This window comes from Mustela nivalis (genome assembly GCF_964662115.1).
Source record: "Mustela nivalis genome assembly, chromosome: 18".
NCBI classification, from domain to species: Eukaryota; Metazoa; Chordata; class Mammalia; order Carnivora; family Mustelidae; genus Mustela; species Mustela nivalis.
In genome coordinates, this window is record NC_139037.1 from 13,369,894 (window position 1) to 13,395,475 (window position 25,582).

A 25,582-nucleotide genomic window follows, 5' to 3' on the forward strand; every position below is an offset into this window, starting at 1 on the left:
GACTCTGGCCTATCTAGACCCCAGCACTGTGCCCCGGGTGGCTTCGCTACTGCTCCGGAGAGTCCCCTCCTGCTGAGGGATCGGAGTCCATCCGTCACTGCAATCATAACTTTCCACCTGTGCAGTTTCATCATGTCCAAAGGCTGGAGCCAACCCAGCCTTATTTACTACCGCTTGTCTGATAGACAAGTCAGGGTTCATTGTTCACTTGCTACAGATGAGGAGATGAAGGTTCGAGAAGGCTGATGGCTGATGTTTTGTTGACTGCCCATCATAGGCAAGTCAGGGTTCATTGTTCACTTGCTACAGATGAGGAGATGAAGGTTCGAGAAGGCTGACGGCTGATGTTTTGTTGACTGCCCATCATAGGCCAGGCCTGGTCCTGGGCTAAGGCAGCATTTGCACGGTCTCGTTCAAGCTCCCAAGTTACTGCTGGGAGAGATGGGTTATTTCCATTTTTAGCAGGTGAGGAAAACAGTCTTAGGTGATTTAACTTGCCTAATGTCAAATCGTTTTCTTTAAGAGCGGGAGGGAGAATCTTAAGTAGATTCCATACCCAGCGTGGAGCCTGATATGGGGCTTGATCTCACGACCCTGAGATCACCATCTGAGCCGAAATCAAGAGGTGGTTGCCTCACCACCAACTGAGCCACCCAGGTGGCCCTGGTCAAATCTTTTAGGTAGTAGAGACCAAACTTACCCAATACATTCAGAACATGTTCTGAGAGACTAACGCACTCTTGTGTGTACCAGTGGCTGACACAGGAAGCAGAGAACACATTCAGAGGACTTGACTTCTGTTGTTGACTTCTCCATGGAGTAGGGAGGGGAGTGTCTCAGAGAGCTGAGGCACTAGAGCATACAGATGGTGGCCCTGAGCCCTGCATGTTGAAGGTGCTCAATGAACAGCTGACACACCAGGGTTTTAAAATGTTCATTCTGGGGTGCCTGGGTGCTCAGTGGGTTAAGCCGCTGCCTTCGGCTCGGGTCATGATCTCAGGGTCCTGGGATCGAATCCCGCATCGGGCTCTCTGCTCAGCAGGGAGACTGCTTCCCTCTCTCTCTCTCTCTCTCTCTGCCTGCCTCTCCGACTACTTGTGATTTCTGTCAAATAAATAAATAAAATCTTTAAAAAAAAAAAAAAAGTTCATTCTGCCAGATGAGGAGGAAACCTGCAAAATGACTTCAACTTGCTTTTATTAGAGAAACGTAATTTTGCTTGGAAGTCCAGAGATTATGGAGGACAACCAGTGGGAGGGAGGGTGGTGAGGAGATAATTTAGAGGCTGAACTGGATTTGAAGTATTTTGTGAGTCAAAGCGCTCCTACAGCTAAGGTTCTGACACTAAACCCTCACCTTAGGACAAACGCGACGGCTAGGTTATCCAACTGGCCCTTCGGTGTCATCAGCAGCTCTGTGATTTGGGAGCTATCAGTTACCGATAACTGGGATTCTTCTAGTCAGCTAACAGCCCGCATGCAAATAAGGACTGTTTCCGGTCTTTGGGATTTATTTAAACATATAAGTCAAGTCAGAATATGTTTCTTAACATAAAAAAATCTTTATTGCTGTTTCAGCTTAAGAGGTGAGCGAAAATATTTATTCTTGCCTTAACTCGTTGCTCCATAGTGTCACGGAATGTGGTTTCATTTGTTATCTTCCTCTAAAGCAGTAAATAAATAAATAAATAAATGGGGGGGGGGCAAGAAAAATCCTAAAGATGCTTTTGGTTAAGAAACTAATTCTATATACAAGTTAGAGAAAATTACAGTTTCATGCCAAAATAAAGTATTTATAAAATAACAGGTATTCCATTTTAAAACAAAGCCATGAAAAAGATATTCCATTTTATTTTATTTATTATTACTGTTATTGTTATTTTTTACAAACAATAGATTTGCTGCAACATGCTCTGGCTCATATTATTGAATTAAAAAATTTAACACATTTCAAAAATATCAAAAATACACTATAATGAGTCTTAGGACTACAATACAACAAATGATTGCACAAAACCATAAGATAGGAACTCACTGTCTGGATGACATCCACTGGCAACAGTGAGAGAAAACCCTAGAGCATCTGGGAGAAGTGCGTGAAATTCAGAATACAAGGAGCTTCTGTGTGACTGAATGATCACCAAATGAAGGAAATAGCAGGATTTAGTGTAGCTGCTTTTCTCAATCTAGGAAGTGCTTGCCCAACGCCGGGGCAAAAGTCACTAACTGGAGAGAAAGATGAGCTCGCCTCCATGACTGGGGGAGTCTGAAAAGGCCCCGCCCGGAGGGAAGTAAAAAGTGACGCGACACAGTTCTCTAGTGATGCTGCAGGCATCACTGAATGGCTTGGAGGCTAATTATTTAATAATTGGTACATTTATCGGTAACAGCCAAATGCTCCCTTATGGAGGTCTCTTCATTAATAATTATTGAGTAGATAGAGAAGGTGAGCCTGTGGCTTCCAAGTACCTGCTTTTGCTGAAGGTCTACGTGGGAAGAAGAGCAATGTTTGAGATTCAGTAGATACGCCTAACCAGCTCTGTCTCCCGGAAAATAGCACTCGCTACAAACAACTGTAATAGCACCCAGTGATTACCAAGCTCTTGTGTTGGCTCTTCCGTACACCAAGGAATGAATTCATCAGCTTATTGCACACAGACACTCTACAGTAGTATAATAACGCCCTCACTTGCATGAGGAGTGCCAACTCAATGACTCTAAGGTAGACTCGTAATGACATAGTGGCATTCAAATGTTCAAAAAATGAATTTCCAACCCATTAGGATAAAAATAAGAATACCATGGCTGCCAAGACTCATGGATTTTTCTTTCTTCCATGGGACTCCTGAACTGCTCCCAGAAGCAGGAGTGATACCCTTTCACAAACCCTCTTACAGTTCTCTATTAAATGGGAGGTACACACAGAGACCTGAGAATCACCCAGAGGCCAGAATCTCCGGGCTAGAGATCAGTGGTACTCTGCCCACCTGGGGAAAACATCCTCTGGGTAAAGTCCTGGGCAGTAGATTACATTCACCTGGAGACAGATTCCTGGATTTCACCATGTGACAACCTAATCAGATCACACGACGATAAATGACCTCATAGGTCAAGAATTCTGTAATCAATTTTTGGTAACGGACTATGGCCTTCTTACCCTCTATTTTAATACAGAGCAATTATAGAGGGAAATGAATGAAAGGAAGTCACAGAAAAGAGTAGTTTGGTACTAATGATATGAAAGCCTGTATGAAAGGTTTTCAATGCAACCTAGTGTTTCCTGAAAATGAATCTACCATGTAAAAAGAACATATGAAATTTTAGAGTTCTTCTGATGAAAAAGTAAATACATTTACTTTGGGTAAAGTCATTTCAGAACTGGGTTTCATGGTGGTTCCAATAAGTAGGGTGGGAAACAAAGATAAGAAAAGGGTTCACAGAGATAAAGAACTATTTTTAAGAAGCTATACTATGAAAGTGGTATATTCCCAAAGTAACTTTCTTCTGCAGACAGACAGCATCAGTGTTTTATAACTCAAAGATTCTGCTGTCCGGGTAGCAAGACATTTCACGCCACCCATCACTATTATTTGGGGCTTTTTCTTCATTTTCATTTCTCCTTCATCTCCCCCCCCCCATTTCCCCATATAAAAATAGGGCAGCAACACACAATTCATTCCCCCTTTTCTAATAGCATCTAAACTTTGCATGAATCATTATTTTCCCTACTTCAAATTAAGACCTGAGTTCTGAAACTTTTTAGTAGCTGACCAGTAGTTTGATACAGAGAAGTCAAGTTTTTCTGACAATATGGGGACTAAAACTCGGATTCTTGAGGGGTTGAATTTCAGAAAGCCACTGGCGTGGTATAGAACCCCCCAAGAGTGAACCCCACTCACACACACACACACACACACACACACACACACAGGGATGTGGGGCCTCTGAGAAGATGAGGACACATAACCATTTGTGGACAGGTCATCTGGTTTTCTACTATTGCTTTAACAAAAACTTCAAAAACTCCCTCAAAGATATAAATAGATGGACAACCAGATCTATATATATCTCAACCCTATCTTTAACATTTTGTTTCTCATAAAGCAAATTCATGGTTCCGCACTATTATCTTTTTAATTGTTAAAGTATTCTAAAAATTCAAAGCACATTCCCCATCGGGTGAAATCAAGCAATGTCAAAATTTTATAGGAATAAGTAGGAATTAGTTTCCTAAGTAAGTCTTCTAATGGAAAAGACAATAGAACAGAAATATGGAAGGAACTGCTATTTGCTAGGGTTATGTGGAATGTGCAAAAATACAGTAAACCAGGTTTTCTGTAAGCTTAGGATTTTTCTAATTAAGTCCTCCTTCCTCCTCCTATTAATTGAGCCTCGTACTCCGAAACCATGTGAGGTGGATAAGCAGTTTTCAGAAGCGTACTCTGTTCAACATTAAAGATGTGAACTCATTTCTGACACTTTAGGAAACGATCCCTCTGCTCTAGAGTGAGAGAGGGACCATGTCTAACCCATGAGCTCCGTCCACCCGTGGGCTCTCATTCAGCCTCAGTCTGTGTAGAGTCACCTGCTACACTCAAGGTTACCTGGAGGCAAGCAGCATCGGCCTTGGCCCTACATGTGAGGAGGCTGGCTGCCAACTCCATCACACGTCGTGGGAAGAGGCCAGTCCCCAAATACTTCTCTTGTGATCTCCTGGGCAATTCCTGGCAGGTGTCAACACGTGTCAAGGAATTAGATCTCTTTTTCTGACTGACGGGGAAGAAGCCTTAATTCTCTTTCCTTCCCGATCTTCATCCCCGAAGATCCTACTCCCCCAAGTTTCCCAGGAGCTTTCCCAGCCTGCCCTCCAACAGTTCGAAGACTGCCCGGGGCCCTTCCTGGTACCCTCACAGAATGCTCCAACACCTGATGATCATTCTGTCTACAGACAAAGGTGCCGGGCTGCCTCTAAGAAGATTGGCTCGAGTGCAGATTCAAAAATAAAAAGTTCACAGTCAATGAAAAGTGCTCTCATTACATTACATACATAAATTATCGGTTTGATTGGTTCTACATTTCCAATAAACATCATTTCGAAAGGCTGTATTCTCGTAGAGAAGAATGAAAAGCCATGTGACTAGTCACATCACATCCCATCAGTTAGGCTGAGATATAAGGTGATTTCTCTGTCACAGAGATCCATCAGCAGCAATTAGTAAAGAGAATCAATCTTCAGTTATTTCCTCCACAGAAAAAGTCCCTTTCCTGCCCAGGCAGGCAAATTCTCAAGTTATCCTAGGAGAGAAAGGGTTAATGGCAGGTGGTAGGACTGATACAGAACCACATTGGCTTTCTTCCCAGTAACTCTGGGAATTCCAATGCAGGTTAAATGTGAAACTTAACACTGATGGTGTTTATTAGCTTATCCCGGAGCAGGACCCTGATAGCTCTTACCACGTTTGGCTCCAAGTTCTACCCCCTCGGCTACGGTTTAGGAAAGCGAAAGCACCGTGCCTCCGGTAGGATCCCTACCCTGACACGGCGCAGCCTTGCCCAACGCTCCGGCTCCCGGGGGAGGGTTACAGGGCCGTGTCAAACTCCTCCGGGAGCTCGGTCCGATCCTCTTCGTGGGGCTCAGGCTCGGGTCTGCTTTCCTGGTGTTGCTTCATTTGCTCTTTGACTTCTTCCTCCAGGTCACGAGGTACAACAAACTGATCCTCCGGCTCCAGCTGAGTCGGGGCAGCGAAGTAGCCAGTCTTCTTCTTGGGTGCTTCTGTGGCCACTTCAATGAGGTTCAGGCTATCTTCTAGGGGCACGATAGAGCCATTCGAGAGTTTCTTTCCGTACAGACAGGAAGTGGAGGGGGACTTCTGTAACTCCATCCTGTCCTTGCTCCCTGGCACAAGTATGCCACTATTCACACTGTTCTGTCTTCGGATCCCAAAAAACGATCCTCTAGCATGTTCCTCAGGACACGGGGTAGGAGAATTCTCTCTCAGAGTGGGAGAGTTCTCGAGATCCCTTCCCCGACAGCAGTGGATATCTACTTCGACTTCTACTTTGCTGCCATTTGTTATGACACCTTCGACAGGCTGGTCGTCATCACTGTCCAGGCCATTGTCAGACTGGTTACTTGAGAAAGTCGCACAAGAAGGCTGGCGCTGAAAGAGCGCGGAGGTGGGTGTTGGGTGGAGGCTGCAGCGTCTCTCCGGCCTTGGAAGCAAGCCAGCATCCAGCCCGACAGTGTTGTGTTCGTCAGAAGCGGTGGACCCCACCTCGCTGCTCACCTCTGAGGTGGACATCTCGCTGCCGAACTCAGAGGCAATGCCACTGCTGGAGGAAGGAGTGGTTGGCTTGGGGGGGTCCTTGAGGACAGTGGTTGAAGCAAATCCCACAGGACCTGGGAGAGTGAGCCCATTCATTTCACACGTGCACCCTTCCTCTCCAATGTTCAAATAAACCACCATCGCCCCCACATTGTCCTGACAACCATAGCTCTGGGCTAACGTGCACAGCTTCTTGGCAGCTGCTAATGGGTCCTGTACATGGCGTACTGCGTCGACAGCTTCTGTGTATGACAGGTGTTCCCACAATGCTTTGTTTCCCAGAATCAGCAACTCATCTTGAATGGTAAGTGGAGTGGCAGATATGTGGGGTTTAGGGAGGATCCAAGGGTAGAGGTATGTACAGCCCAGCATCCGGGTACAGCAGGTTACCCCATTCACTTTGTTGTCCTAGGAGACAAGCAGAATGCAAAATTCTGAGTAACAAGCAACGACGATACACAATTTCTTATCTTTCTAGATCACAATGCCTAGTGCTCCACAGTAAAAGAGAACAGACAGGTATGGTTTTTCCTCAGATCTCTATAACTTAAGTGGACTTACAAAAATGAATGTACAGGATTCTTAAAGGACAAAGTATCATGTGATTATTATACCAAATAGTTCACAGGACTGGAGTTAAAACCAATTAAAATTAAGTGGCGAAAAATTTAGCACCTCCATCTCAAAAGATACTGGCTCTCATAGAAGTACAGGCCTCAGCATGTCCTTAAACAGAGAAATATCTGTCAGGAAAACAATAAGCAGGGCTGGTATTAACCCTCCATCACCAGTATCCTCACAGAGGTGGGTCACTAAAAATGGTTTCACATTAAAGACACAGCTGGGACAGAAAAGATTCAGTTAGATATTAAACAGCTAGGAGAATCTTTGTAGTGCAAGCATTAAATGACCTCTAAAGCTATTTAGCCTAGAAAAGTCAAGTGTGAATTCCATGGCATAATTTACCTCATCTACAGACCCGGAATGAATAGCAGATCAAGTCACAATGGATAGAATTCTAAACTTAGAGGAAAAAGAATAATCCTCTTTTGCTGGTTGGGAATGGTCATCTGCCAAATACTTTGTACTGATTTATTTTTAAGATAAAATCAAACAAAACCTCTAAAAAGTCATCAATATATTTGTTTCAGAGCTGTGGTCATTCTCTGGGTAAAAATCTTGGCTGTCTCATTTACCAGAATCTGTCACAAACTCTACATTTTATTTTCCTCATCTGTAAAATGGAAATAAAAGCACTTCTTTCATGGGGATTATTGTGAAAAGTAAATAAAACAAGAGTCAAGTGCTTAGCAAACAATAAATGCCTGTGGTTTAAAAATAATTCCTGCCTGCCTCTGGCACCCCAATTAAAACCAAAACATTATCTAAATCCTGGGAAAAGAGATTATTCAAACACAAAGTTATCTTTTATCTTTCCTTTGTTTTGACTGAAAGACCTTCCTGAGACTAATGCCTTGGTCTACCAGAATCTCCTTAATATCAACGCACACTGTAATGGCCATTTTTATGGTTTTGTGTTCCTCGGGTGGAATCTCCTTTGGGTAATCCTTACACAGAATTCCGACAGAACAGACAGCCCAGAAATGGACCCACACAAATATGGTCCGTTGATCGCTGCCGAAGGAGTAAAGGCACTTCAATGGAGAAAGGACTTTCTGGTCAATGAATACGGCCGCAACAGCTGGGCATCCGCATGCAAAAAGCAGAAAGGACTCTAGACACTGAGCTTACATCTGTCAAAGAAATTAACTAAAACCAGACCCACCTAGATTAAAACATGAAACTTCTAGAAGATAACACAGAAGAAAATCTAGGTGACCTTGAGTTTGGCAATGAATTTGTAAACACCAGAAGCATGAACCCATGGAAGAAAAAAAGGTAAGTAGGACTTCATTCTCAACTAATAACTTCTTGGGATGTGCCTGGTTGGCTCAGTCAGTAGAGCATTTGACTCTTGATCTTAGGGTCATGAGTTCAAGCTCCACATTGGGTGTGGAGCCTACTTAAGAAAAAAATTTTTTAAAATTAAAAAAAATTCGTACTAAAACTTCTGCTTTGCAAACACCACCATTAAAAGAGTGAAAAGAGGAGCGCTTGGGTGGCTCAGTGGGAAAGCCTCTGCCTTCACTCAGGTGATGATCTCAGGGTCCTGGGATGGAGCCCTACATTGGGCTCTGCTCAGCAGGGAGCCTGCTTCCTCCTCTCTCTCTGCCTGCTGCTCTGCCTACTTGTGATCTCTGCCTATGTCAAGTAAATTAAAAAAAAAAAAAAAAAAAAAAAAGACTGAAAAGACAGACACAGACTGGGAGAAAGTATGTGCAAAACACATGCTGATAAGGACTTGTACCCCAAAATACACAAAGAACTCTCAAAACTTAACAACAAAGAAACAATTAAAAATGGGCAAAGCATCTGAGCAGAATTCCACTTTTGCAGTAAACAGTGTTCTCATGCAATTACTAAAGTCTCTTTGAAAGCAAAAATGTGATGCTAATTACTAGAAAAGGAGACAAGCTATAAAACAGTAGAGATACTGATGCTTCATTATTAAAAAGCAAAACCAAACCACCAGAGCACACTAAGCTGGACACAATATAAACAGTAAAAATATCTTAAGACTTTGCACTTCAGAACAGTGATGTCAAACCGCAGAATTTTTTCTTCTTCTATTTGGAATAACAAACCAGAGGAGTTGGAAATTAACCAAGGGAGACATCTGCATTCAGTTTATGTGCTAGCTATCAGCTGAAGGATCACAAATTAGGATTTTTCATTTCTAATTTGCCTTTTCTTTTTGTTAGTCATTAACTATTCATTAGATATTCTAGTACTATTATCTGGATTGGATACAATTTACCAAACTTGATGGGAAGAAAATGGACCTTCACTGCCTGTATGCAGAACAGCGTTCAGTAGATTTGGGAAGCAGAAGCAACTGGTAGAGAGTGAGATTCACCTCTGTTATGATGGCTTTCTGGTCCTTCACCCTTTGAGCCTCCTCCGGGTCCTGCTCCAGGCTGAAGACTTTCGAGAGGGGCACTGGCTTCCCACTGCGGCACAGGACCGCTTGGCACGTGCCAACGTTGGCTACAGTCAGGCTGAAACTACTTGTTGGGTCGGCAGTGTCGGGGCGGATGTAACAAAGGAGAGCGGAGGAGCCCAGCTTCTGGCCGGCCATTCCCAATTTCCTATTGGGGAGAAAAAAAAAAAAAAAGAATGAAAGAAAATGAAGTTGTCAAAGCAAGAAGCAGTCCTTTGTGTCCACGTGTTCCTCGTTTCTCTGCCGCATGACTAAGAGCCAGCTGCCCGGTGTTCACCTGAAGGCAGACTCTTAGCTACAGGACACGACTTCCACGCACAGCTGACTGAGAAAAGAGATTTTACAAACAGGCTGAGGGTGGGGGAGCTGGTGAAGCTACATCTTTGTCTACAGCTTCTGCTTGTGTCTGGTCATAGACTGTTTTTCCATTCGGTCACTTTTTTTTCCCCTCCAAAGATTTTATGTATTTATTTGACAGAGAGAAATCACAAGTAGATGGAGAGGCAGGCAGAGAGAGAGAGGGAAGCAGGCTCCCTGCTGAGCAGAGAGCCCGATGCGGGATTCGATCCCAGGACCCTGAGATCATGACCTGAGCCGAAGGCAGTGGCTTAACCCACTGAGCCACCCAGGTGCCCCTCATTCTGTCACTTTCAACTTCAGCCCATCAGAAGTCACCTGGTGGCGGGCTCATTAGAACAGATGACTGGGCTCCTGCCGCAGAGTTTCTGATGCAGTGGGCAAGGGGCTGGCCCAGTAATCTGCTGTTCTAACAAGTTCCTAGTGGTGCTGAGTGTGCTGCTCCTAGCACACCACTTTGAGAACCACTCACTTAGGCTGTGAGGTCCTCCAGAGAAGGACCACAACTCTCCCTCCGCTACGTCCCGTACAACGGCATCCGCCCCCTCGCACCTGGCACGCGATGCTAAGCACAGAGCAGATACTTTGAGAAAGATCCAGTTGCAAACTCCAGCTTTGCCATTTGCTCACTGCAGATCCATAGCAAGATATTTCTCTGAGTAATTTTTCTGAGCAAATACCCATTTCTTTGGCTTGTTTGGAAAGTTAAAGATATGGTAGGAGAAAGACAGACTGGTCTTCTGCCTGGCTCTTGGGGGTGCTTCATAAACCGAGTTCTCTTTCCCAAACTCTTTCTTTTGCCAAGTTCCTAGCTCAAGTCCATTACTGAAAAATAGACTCCTTTCCCAACGTCTTTGCTTTGTGTTATAATGAGAGGTAATACCAACTTGGGCTCCAGGCTATTCCATCTCAACCTGGATGATACAAGGTTATAACCTTTCATCTGTGCACGGCCTTTCCACAGCCCACCTAATGTACATGAGGCTATATTAGCTACTAAGAGATTTTCAATAGTTTGGCTATATAGTTTTTGCCCTTAAGTGGCTGATTAACTGGTAAACAAGAAGTATTCTAAACACACAAATCTGATCAGTGCTTATTAACTTTTTGTAGGTCACTGAGTCAAATAAAAATCTCTAAATAAATAAATAAAGGACCAAAGGCCCCACATTTCTCCATGCTGGTTCAGAGAACAGTCGTAGCAGAAGGATCAAAGTGAGATCTTGATCCTGTACCTATAAATTTAGACCCTGCCCTTCTGGCTTAGTGAGATTTACGTTCCAAAAGTAGAACCGAGTTAGGGATTATTCAACCCACCTGCTTACCTGTGAGATACCAAGAAGGTGTTAGCCATGAACACCATGTCATTTGTTGACTGCTGCACTTCTTCCAAAAGCACGTCCGCCATGGTACACTGGAGCAGGCGAGGGAGCTCCTCGTTCCGGTCCCCGTCAAACATGCCGTATACCGCGCCCACCCCCTCTGCAAAGCTATCCACAGCCAGGGCAGAGACACACAGCCTGTAACACAAACAGGAGAAAAACAACCATCAAAGCAAGTTATGGTAAAAAGGAATCTTCTCCAGGTAGCCTTCTTTGAAAAGTATGAACTGCGGGTGGAAAAAACAGTAGCAAATTCTAATCTACATGTGAAAAAAGTATGAGGTAATTAGTAGCACCTGAAAGAACTGATGTCCTAAGGAACGGGGGAATTCAGGCACACTCATGGGCAGTACATACTCGCTTTGCGGTGCTGCTGAAGGCTGGGAAGAGTCAACGTTTTCCTTTAGTAGTGATTAAGAACCAGTGTGGTCAACATCCTTCAGCCAGAGACCCCCAGGAGCACAACTACAGCGGAGTAAACTAGGCTTCTTACGCCTCACAGCAAGGGACAATGCCCACCACGGAACTCTGGGGTGAACAGGTAAGGGCGTACTAGAAAAAAGCCACAAGAGGGTTTGGGCTTTCGTTGGGTCATTTTGGGAAAGGGCTGATGAAGTGAACCAAGATTAGGTGCCGTCGGAAAGTGGGGTCGTTCTACGGCTGCGTATCTCAGTGAATCTGATCTATACGGAAAGATTAGCGTGAGGAGAAAGTAGCAATCACCGTTTTAGCCGTGAGAGGGGATGTTTAGTATTTTGTGGACTGTGCATTCATCTTGGTTTTGTCTCACGGCACCATGCTCTCAGAGGGATCTTCTCTCCTGCTGGCATTCGAGGATGTGTTTATGTCCCACAGGAATCAACTTGGCCCAGCTTTCAGCCCCAGATCAGATGTCAGGGGCTACCTTTTTAATTTTTCCCCATGGCCAAGATACTCACTTATTTCTCTGCCCTGCCATCTCAGCCAGTCCATGGCTCCAGAAGGTTGATGTAAGTGTAGCATCGGTGGTTGGCAAAGGTTTCTGGTCAATTTTCAAGGTGGTGATATGGCTGTGGAAAGTGCACGAAGGGAAGATGAGACCACATAGGCGTCTGTGTTTCACAAAAACTATCCCCAATGAACATGTGTTTTTATAAAATCATTTGCTGACAGTCAAGACTCATCTCCAGAGAGAACGAGGAAAGTAGTGTGCTGACCCATGGGCTAAGGAGGAGGAGAAAGAAAAAGGGTTGGAGGAAGATATAGGGGCCAAATTTTGTGGCAATTGGTACTGTTCATTTCAATGAAAAACCAAGCACATCCAAAGATTTCCAAGCCTTAGCCAACTGTCTACTTAAATATTCTGATACAATGAAGGCTTGGTACAATGAGTGAGGTTGCATCACCTCTTAGATGATGTAATGCAGTGTAATCCAAACCTAAAATGTCTATGTACAGATATTCAGCGTGTGGCTGAGCAGTACCCATGACGCTGAGTTCCGATATAAATGGGCTGTCTACTGGATAGAATATCTATCCATAACTGAATTAAGTAAAAGAACAGAGGGGCTCTATGGCCTAATTCATTTTATTTCCTTTAATGAATCAAGATCCCTACAGACCTCTACAGGAGATCACCGGCATGGTTGACGGAATTAAAAGCACATGTGGATTCAGTTTCAAAATTTTTCCTACCTAAATGTGTCCAGCGTCTTGTGTTCCAGAACCAGATTTGTATTTCCAGTCAGGTCAAGGTCTTGTAAAGTAGCAGGCAGAGCCTCGGGAATCAGGATTTCTGTCAAGTCATTGCAACTTAGGTCTACAAACTGAGAGGAAAATGGGGGAAATCAAGAGAAAATACATCACAGACAGTGAATTCTTAGATCCCTAAAAGTCCCCTACCATACCCTCAAAGGAAATCATTTCTTCCCAGGAATCGATTAAATTTGTTGTGATCCCAAACTGCCACTTTCTTCTCCTCTACGAGAAGAGAGTGACCTGCCGTTTCCCCAGCAGGACACCGCTCCGTCACAGAAAAGTACCTGGATCTGAGGCAACTGCAGTATCTCTGGGAAAATACTGATGTTGTTGGAGTGCGCCACAAGGGTGTGAAGCCTTTTGCAGTTGGCTATGGTCGTGGGAATGGTTTTAAGCTTGTTGCCACTTAGGTTCAGTTCTTCCAACTGCTCCAATTTATTTAGTTTGCTGAAAAAGAAACAACCACATAGCACACTGCATTCACAGGAGGCAGCCACCAAGCCAGTGTGACAGCGGCGGCCTGGTCCACTGCCAGAGAGCCGCTCAGAATGAAACAGCCAGACGCCAGCAAAGGGAACAGCTCCCCAAGGTGACTGCTCCCCAGATCTCAGCCTCATCTGTCTCTCACTGGGTTCCAAGGCCGGAAGCTTCCCTTGCTTCTCTTACAGCTCTTGGATCTGGTGGGTATGAACATCTTTCTGTTATCTGACTTACAGGGAAGAGGCTCAATCCGCACTGGCCTGTGGTGAGTGGATTACCATGGATCTAGCTTGGCTTTTGCTAACTAGCTGCAAAATACCACACAATCTAATGTCAGCGGGCATCCTCAGCAATGAAATGAACAAGTTGTACTAAATCATCGCTAAGATTCCTTTCAGGGCTAAGTCTCTACAGCTAGCTGTGCGTCACATAGTCCACCTTCAGTAGACATCTCAGGAGGGCTTGCTCTGCACGCCCCGACGTGCCAGGGACTATGATGTGAGTGACTCACTGTTCTGTGGGCCTAAGCAAAGCTTTTACACAGCAAGCAAAGTATCTTCAGACAGCCTAACATCTTTACCTAAATTATTACAAACTGTTCTGTTTATAATTAATTAAAAAATTATAAAAATAAAGTCCTATAATGTGAAGAGGAAGTTTATAAAATAAATAAAATAATACCACCAATCTGAAATTACTGTTTCTGCTAAATGAGATGCATATGCAGAATTTTCATTTGCATATTTGTTTTACATAAAATTTATCTCCTGCCCTTTCCATGTATCATAAATAATTTCTATTGCTAGAAAATTCATAGATACTTTCAAATAAGTTCAGTAAATTCAAATTGTTTTCTTTCCTACTATAATAGTAATACATACTCATTGAAAAAAAACTGAAAAGTAGAAATAAACAGAAAAAAAATCTTTTAATCCTACTACCAGAGATAATCTCTCGTAACAGTCTGGTGGAGGGTATTCTTTCTTGTCTTTTTTAATGCCGTAAACTATATTTTTCAAAGTAAAAAATGTTATATATGTTTAATAATTTGTTTTTTTAACTTAACAATTTAACATTTTAAAATTAACAAATTAACATTTTAAAAATGTTCTCCTGTCCAAATCTCATGCTTTACTTTTATACTACTCCCTGCTTAGATCTAATTTGTAAATAATAATGTAGCATTCCTATTTCAGCCAGCCTCTTACTGGGCACCCAGAGCTACATTAGTTTCTGAAAAAGCAGTCCAAAAGAAACAGAAGATTTGGACTACGCCTGTGTAATTAAACACTGCTCAGGAGATGACTTGTTAGTGGGTTTATGATTCAGTGTAGAACATTTTCTTTAACATACTGCTCCTAAATTCCATTTAGTTTTATTATCTGTATTCGGAATACTCTAATTTTGTGTAATCTCCTATTACTTTTTATCTTCTAACCTATTTTCATAATCTTTGAGGTATTTTAAGTTCTGTATCAGTCTGCTTTTAATGCGTCCAATAAGAATGTCATCAGATTAAGAGGAATTCATCTGCTTCAGAGCATTCCATCCGCTATCTCCCAAAAGCTTCAAAAAACCAGTATGACTTGTCAATGGTCTGTTGTTTCCACTTTACAGGAACGTATCTGAGGCCAACGGAATTAATCTGATAGGATTTCAAGAGACCTCTCACATGCTGAAATTAAGATTCTGCCTTCACTTTTTTTTTTAAGATTTTATTTATTTGAGAGAGAGAGAATCAGACTCCCTGCTCAGGGGACGTAAGGCTTGATCCTAGGACCCCAAGATCATGACTGAGCTGAAGGAAGATGCTCAACCGACTGAGCCACCCAGGTGCCCCAAGTTTCTGCCTTCACTTAAAAAGCCATTGTTCAAATTCTTTTAGGAAGCCATCAAGTTCATCCTGTTTGTCTTTTATAAGCTGCAAATACCTCATTTCATAAACATTCACAAAATCTATGATCTCTATGAGTTTTTTGAAGTTTATCACATTTCTCTCTCTCTTTTTAAAAAGGATTTTATTTATTTATTTGACAGAGACACAGCGAGAGAGGGAACACAAGCAGGGGGAGTGGGAGAGGGAAATGCTCCCTGCTTGGCAGGGAGCCCAGTGTGGGGCTCAATTCCAGGACCCTGGGATCATTACCCGAGCTGAAGGCAGACCATTAATGACTGAGCCACCCAGGCACCCCAAGTTTATCACATTTCTAAGAAAAATCTATAAAATAAAATTAGAGTATCAAAATAAATAGTTTGGTTTTCAAATTATATCAAACATAATTTCAAATTACAGCAAACATAATTTTATATGATACATATAATTTCATTCAAATTATATCAAACATCATTTCCCTATTGGCGTCATTTTTGAAAACATAATTTTGGGGGCACCTGGGTGTTTCAACGGGTTGAGCCTCTGCCTTTGGCCTGGGTCATGATCTCAGGGTCCTGGGATTGAGCCCCACGTCAGGCTTTCTGCTCAGAGGGGAGCCTGCTTCCCCCTCTCTCTCTGCCTGCCTCTCTGCCTACTTGTGATCTCTCTGTCAAATAAATAAACTCTTAAAAAAAAAAAAGAAAACATCATTTCTTTAATGACGACTTTCATGGTATAGATTCTTCTGGCATCAAATTTTCCAAAATCTTTTAATCAAATATATTTTGGAAAATAATGATTTCTCTACTGATACTGTTTAAAACTTTAACAGCATTAAATAGCTCTGTTATGTTTCCTTGTGGGTAGAGTCTGGCTAACTACTATTCATCTCTTCCTCCTGGAGGGCAACCCCATGCCCAGGCACCGTCCAGTGCAGCAAGCTACCTGTGTGTAATCTTGACATCCCGCATTTGTTACACTGTACTGCAACTGCCCATTACTTGTCTGTGTCCCCAGCTTGACAGTAAGTTACTGTAATGATGACAGAGACTGTTACCTAACCACTGTTTCCCAGTACTTATGGAGAACTTGACATAAAGTAGATATACTATATATAATATACATATAATATATTATATATATATAAAGAATAAATTAATGGACTCAACAATATATTATAAAACAGAGCTGACAAGGGAAAAGAAAACATTGTTTTCAGAATATATTTCTTAGGCCAGTACTTTTAAAGGTTGAAAATTCTGAGACCATTATTAAGTACTTAGAACAAAGAATTAAATACATTTTATCTACAACTTCTCTCATTACTGATATTTAACAACTGGATACAGATTTTCTCATTCAACTAGTGGAAACACAGCACCAGAAAGTTGCTCAACACAAAGCAAGAGCCTCCAGTATGATAACTCTAAGGTAGACTGGTAAATCCAGATTTCACCCTAAGTGTCTGAAATGACCAGCGGGTACACTTGCTCACCTTGCAGGAAAGGTCTGTAGCTGGTTGTTGGCAAGATGCAGGATCCGCAGGTGCGGGTGGCCCACCAGAACAGGCACACACTGGTCTGTCAGGAGGTTGTTGGTCAGATAGAGCAGCTGCAGAGCACTCAGACTCTCCTCTCCAGCGCCAGCAGATGGCAAAGATTCCAGACTGTTTGCAGATGCATTCAAGTATCTGAGACTGACACAACACACAGAAATCACCATTTCCTTTCAGGCTATTTGTTACCATCATCCCATCTCACTGTGGGACACTGCTCCCAAACTTCTGACACAAGTCAATTCCTCCAGGGGTTTTTTCTAATTGATTCTATCCACCGAACCAAAGTTCCTTTTATTCAACTCATGCAAGCCAAGCAGAGAGCAAAGAATTTAGGTTTGCTTATGTTCCCAGGCTTCTGCAGTGGCCTGATTCTAACCTAGTTTCATCTTTTACTGTCTGTTGTCCACAGAAAAGGTGTTGTTGAATCTCATGTTTACAAATTTATCAATGGTGAAGACACCCTTCAGGGAAGTTTTGGTCTGATGATAATAGGATCGTATTTATTTAGAAAATTCCCTGACAGTCCCCTAATGATGGGCTTATAGGCTGTTGGCACCTATTTGCAATTATAGACATCATAATGAGCAACTTTGTGTCCTTATCTAATTATTTCTTTAGGCTATATTCCCAGAAGCAGAATTTATAGGGTCAAAAGATACATTCACCTTTAAGATTTGGGTTATATGCATTGTCAAACTGAGCTCCAGAAAAGCTTTATCAAGTTATACCTTCCACAAGAAGGATATAAGAAAGTCAGTTTGCTCAATCCTTTGTCATCACTGAGTATCATAATTCATTTTAATCTCCACCAATCTAACAGATAACATATGGTATGATTTTTTTTTAAATTTGCCTAGCATAGTGTTTGATATATACAGAACATGCTTAATAAAAGACAGCTATTATTGTTAACCTTGTTGTGTGTTAAGTCTTCTTCATATTATGTGATTCACATCCCTAATTAGCTTTTTAGTTGTTGAGGGTACTGTTAATATGTGTATGTCTTTATATGTCCCGAAAATGCTCTGTGCAGAGTTAGTATTAAATTAATATCATTGGGGCGCCTGGGTGGCTCAGTGGTTTGGGCTGCTGCCTTTGGCTCGGGTCATGATCTCAGGGTCCTGGGATCGAGCCCCGCATCAGGCTCCCTGCTCTGCAGGAAGCCTGCTTCCCTCTCTCTCTCTCTCTGCCTGCCTCTCTGCCTACTTGTGATCTCCGTCTTTCAAATAAATAAATAAAATCTTAAAAAAAAAAAAAATTAATATCATTGACAGTTTGCTATAGCTACTAAGTAGCTTCCTTACTACAGATTCTAAGGTTGTAAACTAATTTTATTCAGACTGTCATTAGAACTAAATGCAACGGGGAGGAAAAAAAAAAAAAGAACTAAATGCAGTGGGGCGCCCAGGTGGCTGTGGCATGTGCGATTCTTGATCCTGGGGCTGTGGGTTCAAGATCCATGTTAGGTGTAGAGATTGCTTAACAATAAAAACTTGAACAACAGCAACAACAAAGAGAGCACCTGGGTGGCTCAGTCAGTTAAGCATCTGACCCTTGATATTGGGGTTGTGGGTTTAACCCCACATTGGGTACAGAAATTCCTTCATAATAATATCTTAAAAAAAAAAAAAAAAAAAGAGGGTGACTCAAGTCAAGTTAAGCATCCAACTCTTGATTTTAGCTCAAGTCATGACCTCAGGGTTGTGAGATCAAGCCCTGTGATGGGCTTATGCTGGGCATGGAGCCTGCTCAAGATTCTCTCTCCCACTACCCTTCCTCCTCTCGCTAAAAAAGAAAAGACCGGGCACCTGGTTGGCTCAGTGGGTTAAAGCTTCTGCCTTCGGCTCAGGTCATGGTCTCAGGGTCCTGGGATCGAGCCCCACATCGGGTTCTCTGCTCGGCGGGGAACCTGCTTCCCCCCCAACTCCACCACCTGCCTCTCTGCCTACTTGTGATCTCTCTCTATGTGTCAAATAAATAAACAAAATCTTAAAAAAAAAAAAAAAGAGCTAAATGCAGTGTTATGCATTACTAACAAATATTTATTAATTAACAAGTTAAATGTTACTGCAGTAAAATCCCATATAAGCTTTCCTAAAAGAAAATGCCCTCAAATATTTTATAGAATTTCCAAAGATTTTTTTTGACGAAAATCCAAACAAGTATATTATACATTTAGAAATACATAAACTGCCAAAGAGTAAGCCAGACACTTGTGAGCTAAATGCTTTTCATATGTATCCTAGAGCTTTATGTTAAATAACTAATGCTCATCTCTGTTTTCTCGATCTCTGAACTGAAGACAATAGAGCAGAAGACTATAATTAAAACGAGTTTTCACTTAATGGTAACATATGCATAAAATAAACCTGATTGCAGGAAGTAATAGGAAAACACACTATCTACTTGTTAATTTACAATGAAAACACAAAAAAACACCTTTTGGAACAAAGTTACCTTTAAATGCACAGTTTTCAAAGTAGGTAGTAAAAAAGCACTGCACATTAAGAATATAACTTGATGATAGCTTGGTAAAGCAAGAAGCAAAAACTAAATTAACTTTACTGATATGTTCTTTTCTCCCACATGCAAAAGCTGAAAATTGCCCAAGAAAGCTTTATCAGAATGCTGTAATTTTTCTTTAAGAGGTCATAAATGTATTCATTTTCGGAGATGAAAGCCTGTTTGAAATTTCCCAAGCTGCTTGAAATTGTTTGCAACACTAAAACTTCTTCACCATTTGATGGTTATTTCAACTCCTGAGTTAAAGAATACACGCCATGTTTCATTTCCTATAAACTACTCATATAAGTCAATCCCCACCTATAGTTGGACCACACGGCAAACACTGTAAATAGAGTTCCAAAGGTCACGCCAATGACAATTCAATACTGTTTGTATTGATGACTCTCTTTTCAATAAACGCTGTGGCACTTACTTTAAGGCCTTGGAGAAGAGCGTATCTGGCAGCCTGGTGAGCAGGTTATGCTGAATATCCAGCGCCTCCAAAGGGATGTGCTCCGCCAGCACCGGGAGGCTCTGCACCTGGTTGTGCCCCACCGTTAGCTTTCTGAGACTCAAGCTACTAAGGATTCTAAGGGCAACAGTACAAAGAAACAAATGAAAAATCTTTCTTAAATCACAGTTTCTGAGTATACTGTTGGCCATCTCCCTGAAATCAGTAAACTAATAGATGTCTATTCTAGACAGTCTCCTCACTGGCAAGCACCTGAGCCAAAAGGACGGCCACGAGCATATGCTTACCCACCACCCACCAGCAAGTCATTTTAAGGTCATTTTGGAAAAAGGTGACTTAATGAAAGCAAACAACACAGATCTAAACAAACAAACAAAAGCAATTTCTAGAATAAATTGATTCATATTTTAAGTCTAGACAGCACCAAAATTCAATGAGTTTATTAACACAGTTTATTCTTGAACAACATGGATTTGAATTGCATAGGTCCATTTATGTGCAGATTTTTTTTTTAATAAAGGCAACAGAGTACTGTAAATGTATTTTCTATTCCTCATGACTTTCTTGAACGAGGTTTTCTCTAGCTTACTTTAAGAATAGAGTATAAGATACATATAACACACAAAACACAACTGTTTATGTGATCAGTAAGGCTTCTGGTCAACAGTAGGCTCTGATTTTTACGGGGGTGGGGAGTCAAAAGTTACATGTGGATTTTCAACTAAGCGGGGTCCAGGACCCATAACCTCCACACTGTTCAAAGGTCAACTGTAACTGAATGTAATAAATAAAAACATTTATTATAACAAAAACTACTACTTATTTAGAGTTTAAAATGTGCCAAGCCAATTTAACTATTAAGTTCAGAAGGGTTAAGGGACTTCGATTTCCCAAAGATCTCACACTGAATGTGGGAAATCGTATCGTCGGGACTAGAACTAAGGTCTGATTCCAAAGGCTGCGTTCACACCTACTATGCTGCAAGCCTCTAGTTTATTTTAAAGACTCCAGTAGGTACAACTACATATTTTACACCTCAGTGCTTCTGAATATTCCATTCCCTCATTCCTAGTATCTCCTCCTGTCCCCCTCCACACACAGAAATCTTACCATGTTGTAAAAAGGTCTTTCTGAATATGCAAATCCCTCATGAAGCATTCTCTAACCATTGAAAGTTGTGAATTTCTAAAACATCTGATTCATACAGCGTAATGATGAAGAGTGAGGGCTTCAGATTAAGAGCAACTACACTCAAATGTCAGCTCCCATCATTTCCTCGTCAAGTGTGACCTTGGGCAAGCTACCGAACCACTACAGGCCCTTATTCCCTCATTTGTGAGATGAGAATAAGTGTCTATCTAATAACGTGGTTAAAGGATTAATAAGATAATAAAATTGAGATTCTTAGAATATTACTCATCTCCTAATAGCTTATCCAATACAAATGATCTATTACCATAATCAAGTCCCTGATCTATGCCAATAACTCCTGTTACATTTTATCACAGTTATCTGTGCACAAGCCACCCCAACTATCCACTTACCAGTTCCATGCAGGCCAACACTGGGCATTAGCCATCACTGTATTCCTTACCACACTTCACACTGCCCTGCACTCAGCAAGTACTCAATATTTAACAACAACAACAAAAAAAGAATGAAAAACTTTTGAAAGGCAACCCAAGGGGCATCTGGGTGGCTCGGTCGATTAAGTGTCTGACTTTGGCTCTGGTTGTGATCCCAGGGTCCTGGGACGGAGTCCCAAGTCAAGTACACTGCTTGGGGAATCTGCTTCTCCCTCTGCCCCTCCCGTTCTGTCTCTCTCTCAAATAAATAAATAAAATCTTGAAAAAAAAAAAGGGTGGGGGGCAACCCAAACCTAGGAAAAGAATTACAGATGCATACAAACACACGTACCTCAAGGGAACCTCTGTCAGAAGATTATAGCTCACATCTAATATTTCCATCTTCTTTGCTTCACAGGCCCAGTCAGGGACACACTCTAGCAGGTTTCTACAGAAAATAATTAAAAGGCATCGCTGAAGATGACAAGTGGAACTCATTTCACTAGTCTGTAATATATCTGTTGACCAGCCTGTGAGTGCCTTGAGGGCAGAAGCACTCTCCCCAAAGCATCCCTAGCACGCCACCTGGAATATGGAAGGTGCTCAATGAATGCTGTTGATAGGAAGAGAGACAAACACATGAACATGTATTATATTCCACCAATTATGCTACCTGCTCAAAGAAGACACCGAGGCTCCGAGCACCAAGGAAAGCACAGAGTAGAGAGATGGGTGAAGGTAAGACAATGAAATCAGTGGCATTCTAAACAAACTTTCAAAGATGAGTAGGATTTGCACAGGTAATAAATGACTGGAGGAGAAGAGAAGGAAAACTGTAGAGAAAATGAACCAAGTGAATACACAGGTGAGGAAGTGGGGACAGAAGGTAAGTGGTGGCAGAAGCTTCAAGTCATTTACAACGTGAGTCCAGGCCACCCAGCAGATAGTCAGCACAAGGAATTCAAGGTTCAGATGATACTTAGCTTCGCAAAGGCTCAAAGAATCTACTGATGGACAGATCACATCATGAGGCAGGAAGAAGCAGATACTGCTACAACAGCCAAGCGAAGGGAGCACTCTGCCCGACGTGGACCAGGGCCAGCTCCCCCAACACACATGACATCTGGGTTAGAACCTGAAGAATGTTGTACATTTTTTTTTTTAAAGATTTTATTTATTTATTTGTCAGAGAGAGAGTGAGTGAGAGCAAGCACAGGCAGACAGAGTGGCAGGCAGAGTCAGAGGGAGAAGCAGGCTCCCTGAGGAACAAGGAGCCCGATGCAGGACTCGATCCCATGACGCCGGGATGATGACCCGAGCTAAAGGCAGCTGCTTAATCAACTGAGCCACTCAGGCGTCCCAAGAATGTTGTACACTGACCCAAGATGACAAAGTCACACTAAGCAAGAGGTGACAACATGCGGTAGAGCAGCAAGAAGAAAAGAAAGGGCATGGTGTATGTGAGGAATAATCGGCAGTCTGGTGAGGCCAGCAGCAAATATGGAGCCAAGGGGGAGGAAACAAGCTGGAGAGATGTAAATCATGTCTAGAAGATTGTGACTTTATCCTGCAGGGACAGGAGGATCACTGAAGGGTCTGTAAGCAGTAGGAAGACACAGTCCGTGTTGTACCTTCAAGAGCTCACCCTGTGGCTACTCAGAGGTCTGGCTGAGGTGCTTTTTTTTAGTAAAAGGAAGCTGCTACAGATTTCCAGACAAGACATGGTATGGGCCCAAGTGGGTGGTAAGACAAAAGGAAAGGAGGGGAGGGATTCCAGAAATATCTAAGAGACAAAAATCAAAGCAACTGGGAGATGAATTAGACATGGGAGTAGAGCAGAAGAATAAAAAATTATTTTCAGGCTTTTCATCTAGGGAGAAAAATCATATCCCGAGAAAGGACTGGTAGGCTCCAAAAGAGGTTGGAAATATAAGTTGCAAGTGGTGTCCATCTGATAGGACTATCTTATGATAATCCCAAAAGCTGAAGCAGACATAAGACAACAAGCTAAGCTAGGGTTGGAGGAATGAATAAGGAGTTTCACTTGGCACATGTGTGAAGTACTTGTAGACGGGCAGGTCAAAAATCCCTAATGCGCAACTGGACACATGGGTCTGAGGCTGGAAGGGGCGGGACAGGCAATCTAGGTGATGTTGACACCAAGTGTAGCTGAACTAATGGAGTAAATGAGACTCTGTCGCATGAGAATGTAGCAGGCAAAGGCAGAGCCAATAAGGAACCTGTAAAAGGCTGGCTGAGGAAGAAGAGTGCGCAGGAGACAGGAGGGGTCGAAGCCTCATGAAAAAAATCTGGTTGTATTAGCCAGCTGAGGAAAAAGCATGCTTGAAGAAAAGAGAGCAGGAATGACAGTGTCGACATAAAGCAGTTCCATATGAGAAGGCTGAAAGCAAGCTGTGACGGAATAAACGAATGGGAACCGAGGAAACTGAGCCAACAAATGAACATACTTACTGAGAAATTTGGACAAAAAGGGAATGTGAAGAATTAGGTAAGACCTAGAGGGGCTGCAAGTAGCTGTGTTTTTTAAGACAGACAAGGTGTGAGTGTGAGTGGATGGAGAAGAGGGAAGACCACGACCACACACGAGGGAGGGGGGGAAGTGGTCTCACAGAGCCAGGTGTGGAGCAGGGGAGCAGCTGCTGGTCCAGCCCAAGAGGCCGGCCTGGACCCGAACAGAGGAAAGAAGTGGAGAATGGATGTCAATCTACATGCCTTCAAGCAAGGTGGGAGGAAGCTGAGGGAGATGGCCTAAGATGATCTCGATTTTCCCAATCCAGTGAGGAGCTAAGCTCTGGAGCACAGGAGAAGGGGGGCAGAGCAGCGGAGGGAAGCCAAGCCATGTGGAGCAGATGCCCAGGACACTGGAAGGACCCGACAAGAGAAAAGACTGATCAGCTCCAGCTGAGGTTGGAAACTGTGATTTTACAGTGATGTCCGTATGATTTTCTTTAGCGATGATCAAGCCCGGAGGAGAAGGTAAATCTTAGTATTGACCCATGCTGTGGTTTTGCTGAGAAGATATAACAGAAAGAAGGGGATGGAAAGGAATCTAGAACAACAGCTTAATAATAATGGTAACAAAGTAACAACAAAAAGAAACCTGGCTCTAAGAGTTACTATTTCCTGAAAGATATTTTGTGCCAGGCACCATACAAATCTTCTGCATTTAGTATCTCATTTAATCTTTGACGCTAACCATACAGGACCCCGTCCACCTTCTGCCTGCTCTATCACTCCATGATCACAGCATTTAAGAAGCTACCCTGTAATTCTCTGTTTGGTTGTCAAACTCTCCACCAGACCATAAAACTCAACCACTGAATCCTGAATGCCCAACAGTGTTAAAAATGAAGGGAAGGAAGCATACCTTTATATTTGTTCTTGCCCATCAATAAAATATCATTGATATATAATTAATATTTCTCTGACCATCAGACCAACATGAGTCATAAGAATACCAAATAATTAAGAGAAGAAAAATTTAAAATAAGTCATTAAAAACCAAGAATTATCTGATTTCAATCAGCAAAAAGGAAATCATTGCCACAAAGAAGATAAAAGATCTTCTTTGTTTGCACCTCATTCTAAATTCCCCGACTTTAAGAATAATTCATAGGCACCTTTCTGTTTCAAAAGGACCTTCCCTTGAAATAGACGGCATGGCAATTAAAAGTATTCCTCCTCTCATCCATTCTCCCCTCTCCAGGCTATCCAAAATTTCCATGTACTTAGATCTCTTATACCTCAAAACCACCAAAGTATCCACATCTATCTCTTAAACATTAAGAATCAAATAAGCACCACTCTCATGCGACACACTCACCGGGAAAGTTCTAGAGAAGTGAGTTGACTGGGTACTGGATAGACATTCACTGCTGTCAGCCCTAATAAAAAAACAAACAGGTGTTAGTGACACTCTCCAAAGAAGAAAGTAACTGAGAGTAATCAAGGGCAAAGTGGCTCCGTGAGATCAGCAGGGAGAAAACTGATGTCATCTACTGAGATGGACTGAAGACAAAAACCTGGGTAACTTGCAATGACTAACTTTGACTACCTGATCCTGATCTTAAAACCAAATAAAACAACTAATAGAAGGATCCTATGTACTGGTCTGAATTCACATTAGCTCAGGCAGTTGTTAAATGTCAATAGTGACTACTTAGCTCTTAAACTTAAAAAAAAAATTAATAATTGGATTTTTACTGGCAATATTTTAACTTTTAAAGTAAAACATAAATACAGTAAA

General features: G+C 42.2%; 1 protein-coding gene across 3 annotated transcripts in view; it reads right to left on the reverse strand.

Moving 5' to 3' along the window:
• Positions 1-1,814: 1,814 nt before the first annotated feature.
• Positions 1,815-25,582, reverse strand: part of PHLPP2 (PH domain and leucine rich repeat protein phosphatase 2) — a 76,600-nt gene continuing 52,832 nt past the window's right edge. For all 3 annotated transcript variants that reach the window (XM_082712319.1, XM_082712320.1, XM_082712318.1), the window contains 10 exons: positions 25,160-25,220; positions 21,668-21,763; positions 19,712-19,867; positions 16,711-16,911; positions 13,147-13,309; positions 12,800-12,930; positions 12,064-12,174; positions 11,069-11,263; positions 9,303-9,534; positions 1,815-6,733 (listed from right to left, as the gene is read on the reverse strand). In XM_082712319.1, the coding sequence (XP_082568445.1) occupies positions 5,579-6,733; positions 9,303-9,534; positions 11,069-11,263; positions 12,064-12,174; positions 12,800-12,930; positions 13,147-13,309; positions 16,711-16,911; positions 19,712-19,867; positions 21,668-21,763; positions 25,160-25,220 (2,501 nt within the window). In that variant the 3' untranslated portion in view covers positions 1,815-5,578. The remainder of the gene's footprint in view (positions 6,734-9,302; positions 9,535-11,068; positions 11,264-12,063; positions 12,175-12,799; positions 12,931-13,146; positions 13,310-16,710; positions 16,912-19,711; positions 19,868-21,667; positions 21,764-25,159; positions 25,221-25,582) is intronic.